The sequence below is a fragment of the Sphaeroforma arctica genome (assembly GCF_001186125.1).
Source record: "Sphaeroforma arctica JP610 unplaced genomic scaffold supercont1.202, whole genome shotgun sequence".
Taxonomy (NCBI): domain Eukaryota; class Ichthyosporea; order Ichthyophonida; genus Sphaeroforma; species Sphaeroforma arctica.
Genome location: NW_014040356.1, coordinates 46530 through 50268, shown reverse-complemented (window position 1 = coordinate 50268; position 3739 = coordinate 46530). Strand labels below are relative to the sequence as shown.

Genomic DNA, 3739 nt, shown 5'->3' with positions numbered 1-3739 from the left:
TACTTCTTCTTATACTTATCCGTCTTCAAAGGAAACTTCGCAACATCAGGTAGTACGCTTGATTTAAGCTCGTACGTTTTGCCATCATCTATTACGATCATCGCTGTCTTTCTACCCACATATGTGACCTTCTCTGATTCTACGGGCCCTGCACTCACCCCTTGGGCTATACACTGCGCGCGAACCTCTTCATCTACATCTTCGTACACAGCAAGATGACTCGCGCGCCGTTTTGCTTGCTTCCCAGCTGACCATAACTACTCACAACAGTTACACATTATTTCGCCACCACTCGCCTTGTTGTCATATAACATTGAATCGTGCGTAGGTCTACCACCTAAACTCTTTGGGCGTGCATAGTTCTTGGATACAGAGTCCTTGTATGCAGAGGTATTCGTTGCAGTGCGCTTAGTACTCTTGGTTGATGAGATATTAGATGAAGAACTTTTAGAAGACTTCTTGGAAGCCTGATGTGTCGACATCGGTGCGTTGAATATTGGTTTCGGATGTTGAATGTTGAATGTTGATTGTTAAAAAATCTCGATCGTGACACGCTAGAAGTAGTTTGTATTTTGTACTTTGTGATTAGCTGAGTTGATTTACTTGCACATATATAGCACACATAAACACCGATACAGTATACAGCATAAACACTGACTGCACGCAAATACAATCACACCGCATTTCTATAACCGCCATATGGTTAATTATTAAAATAAGCAAATATGCTGAATGGTAACCGTTCGTTTGGGGGAATATTGTATTCAGCTATTTACTTTTGTTTATTTCCCGCCGGGTCGTTACTTTACTTGAAACCTTATTCTTTCTAAAGTGTCCTCTAGAAACGAAATCAGAAGAATGGAGGTGCATGTCGTGTGGAATAGAAAGGGTGCAACCGGTGGAAATTCATGATTGACTGGTGGCGGGGAGACCTATATGGTAGTTTTTTAAAATTGCTCTTAGCTTTCTTGATTGAAGCTATACTGTTGTTGTAGGAATAATAACCTCTTTTCATCGGTCCTCAGACACAATTTAGGCGTGAGGGTTACCTGTTACCGACAGTTACCAACACCGGCCTGGCGGAAACACGGCGCAAATGCAAGTAGTCGTGTTCTACATACTCGTTTACTAAGTCAGCTATATATCCAGAGGGCTTAAGTATTTACCATTTCGCCGGGTGAGGTCCCTCTCGAGTCTTGGAGTCTTGGAAGGATGAGTCATGACTCATCATGAACGAGCGGCATTGGCTTTTCAGTTTTCCACTCTCGAATGTCAAGCTCGAAGGCTCACAAGACGAGTGAGGAGTCAAGACTCAAGACTCAAGTATCTGTCGTGCGCGGATGGACTGAAATACGAGGTCTATTCGTGATATAATATATGTATTACAAGTGTATATATGTATTGGACTTATGATAAGAGGTCTAACAGGGACAGATATGTATGTATATATGCACTGGACTTGTGATAGACGTCTATCAGTGTCACATATGTCTGTATGTATCAAAGTGTGTCTTCAGACTATAGTGTGACACATGTACGCCCGTTGAGTCTATGATTGGTATTTTGGCATTTTCACTATGAGCCTACGAAGATCCGATATCTGCTTGAAAATACACATGCATATGATGTGATGATTCATTTGCGAGCATGGAGGTTGATCTACCCAACCATATCACAAAGGCTCTCAGTGCTGGTAAGTGGCGTGTTTCAATTACACGTACCGATATATCGTGTTAGGTTGAACAGATTGCAAGCACTGAATAGCAAAGTTGGGGGTGGGGTATATCCTCCCCATTCTGTAACACGAATCTGCGTCGGATGCTGTTGTAAATTCACGATATTTGTGCAAGTGATATAACTTCGATAATAAGGACTTATTTTGAATATATCGATTACAGTGTGCCGAGTTGTCTGTATAGTCTGCATACGTTAGCGCATCCGCCTATATATTGGAAGTACTTACCACGAACTGCACCACACAACCAAGAACACCCTTCTCACTCCAAGAATATGCTGTGCACGATAGCAGTTGGAAGTAGTTGCACTCCAGGCCCAATATCAGATCCATTTTCTTGCACATTCTATTGTTGGGAATCTCACAACGACGCGTGCATGCCGATGTGTATACCTAACTATTGTGTGCATTCACTATCAATGTTGATTGAACATAAGCAGTCCAGTTGCGATATGCTGAGGATATTATCGTGCTGAGCGGACCGGAGATTCAACGCCGCACTGGCTTGAGCAGTATGTATTCTATCACCAGTGGGCCATACTTTAATTCACAGTTCTACACTGTAATGTCCTCTGGTCAATCTCACTCAGGCGCTCTTCTGTATTTCAGTTGTGCTGCACTATATTGAGGAGATAGTGTTGGACTCACTCACGTGTGTGTATTGATCTGTAACTTGAAACAGCTAGCACGCATTCACATAGTGATTTCCTATTCGTATCTTAGAGACGTACACAAAATATGGAGCAAGTTCTCTACAGTTATATAGTATGTAGATCAGCTGGTTCATTTGTACTACTTATTAGTTATTGACACCTTTTATTCATGTGACCCTTATTTCATGTATTCCATTAATAATAAACTTACCAGTATTCAATGTCAATAAATATCGTGTTTAGGCATAAATATGAAGCTACCTGGTCTTCGCATTTGCGTAGCGACGTTTAATTTTTGCATGTCGTAGTTACATCTGATCTTTGCATGTATGTAGTGACAATTGGTCTGTGTATAGATGCAGTTACCATATATGTAGTTACGTCGGATCGTTGCATACATGTAGTTATGTATGTAGTTTTCATATGTGTAGTTACTATATATGTAGTTAACATATATATAGTTTCCTTTGATCTTTGCGTGTATGTAGTTACCTCTGGTCTTTGCATGTATGTAGTTACCTCTGGTCTTTGCATGTATGTAGTTACCTCTGGTCTTTGCATGTATGTAGTTACCTCTGAAATTTGCATGTATGTAGTTTCCTCTGATCCTTGCATATATGTAGTTACCGCTGGTCTTTGCATGTATGTAGTTACGTCTGGTCTTTGCAAGTACTTTGCATGTATGAAGTTACGTCTGGTCTTTGCATGTATGTAGTTAACTCTGGTCTTTGCATGTATGTAGTTACGTCTGGTCTTTGCATGTATGTAGTTCCGCTGATCTTTGCATGTATGTAGTTCCGCTGATCTTTGCATGTATGTAGTTTCCTCTGATCCTTGCATTATGTAGCTGCTTCTGGTCTTTGCATGTTTGTAGTTACCTCTGGTCTTGGCTTAGATTAAGGACGTTGGGGTAGAGCTGTTGGCTGCTCGCAAGAATGCAGAGTCGTCACAGTGTGGCCCTATCTTCATTAGTGTATAATCGACACGTGTCATGCCCTAGAGTGTAATCTCCGTTCCGTACACTCACATCCAATGCACGTAACACACCTGTCAATACATGTCTGGTGAGAGATATGCACAACATAACATGTCCACCTCACCTCTGATTGTCGCAGAGGGAGACGCAGATATGGCGTTATTACTCAGTTGCAGTCGAGTGTATCCGCTGTCACATCGCACCGCCGCAGTGGCACTGCACAGCCCCGATAGTCCATGGCAGCGCTACCAACCAGTGCAGGACTTGTCCATCTGCTATAAGTATGTGTGTATGTGGGTACAACAATCCTATCCTCTGCTATATATATATATATATATACACACACACACACACACACACACACACACACACACA

At 41.8% G+C, this 3739-nt stretch overlaps 1 protein-coding gene across 1 annotated transcript in view; it reads left to right on the top strand.

Moving 5' to 3' along the window:
- The first annotated feature begins 1353 nt into the window (after positions 1-1353).
- SARC_03815 (hypothetical protein) overlaps positions 1354-3739 on the top strand; it is an 11141-nt gene continuing 8755 nt past the window's right edge. The window contains exons 1-3 of the mRNA XM_014302378.1: positions 1354-1693; positions 2176-2247; positions 3504-3645. Coding sequence (XP_014157853.1) covers positions 1648-1693; positions 2176-2247; positions 3504-3645 — 260 coding nt within the window. The 5' untranslated portion in view covers positions 1354-1647. The remainder of the gene's footprint in view (positions 1694-2175; positions 2248-3503; positions 3646-3739) is intronic.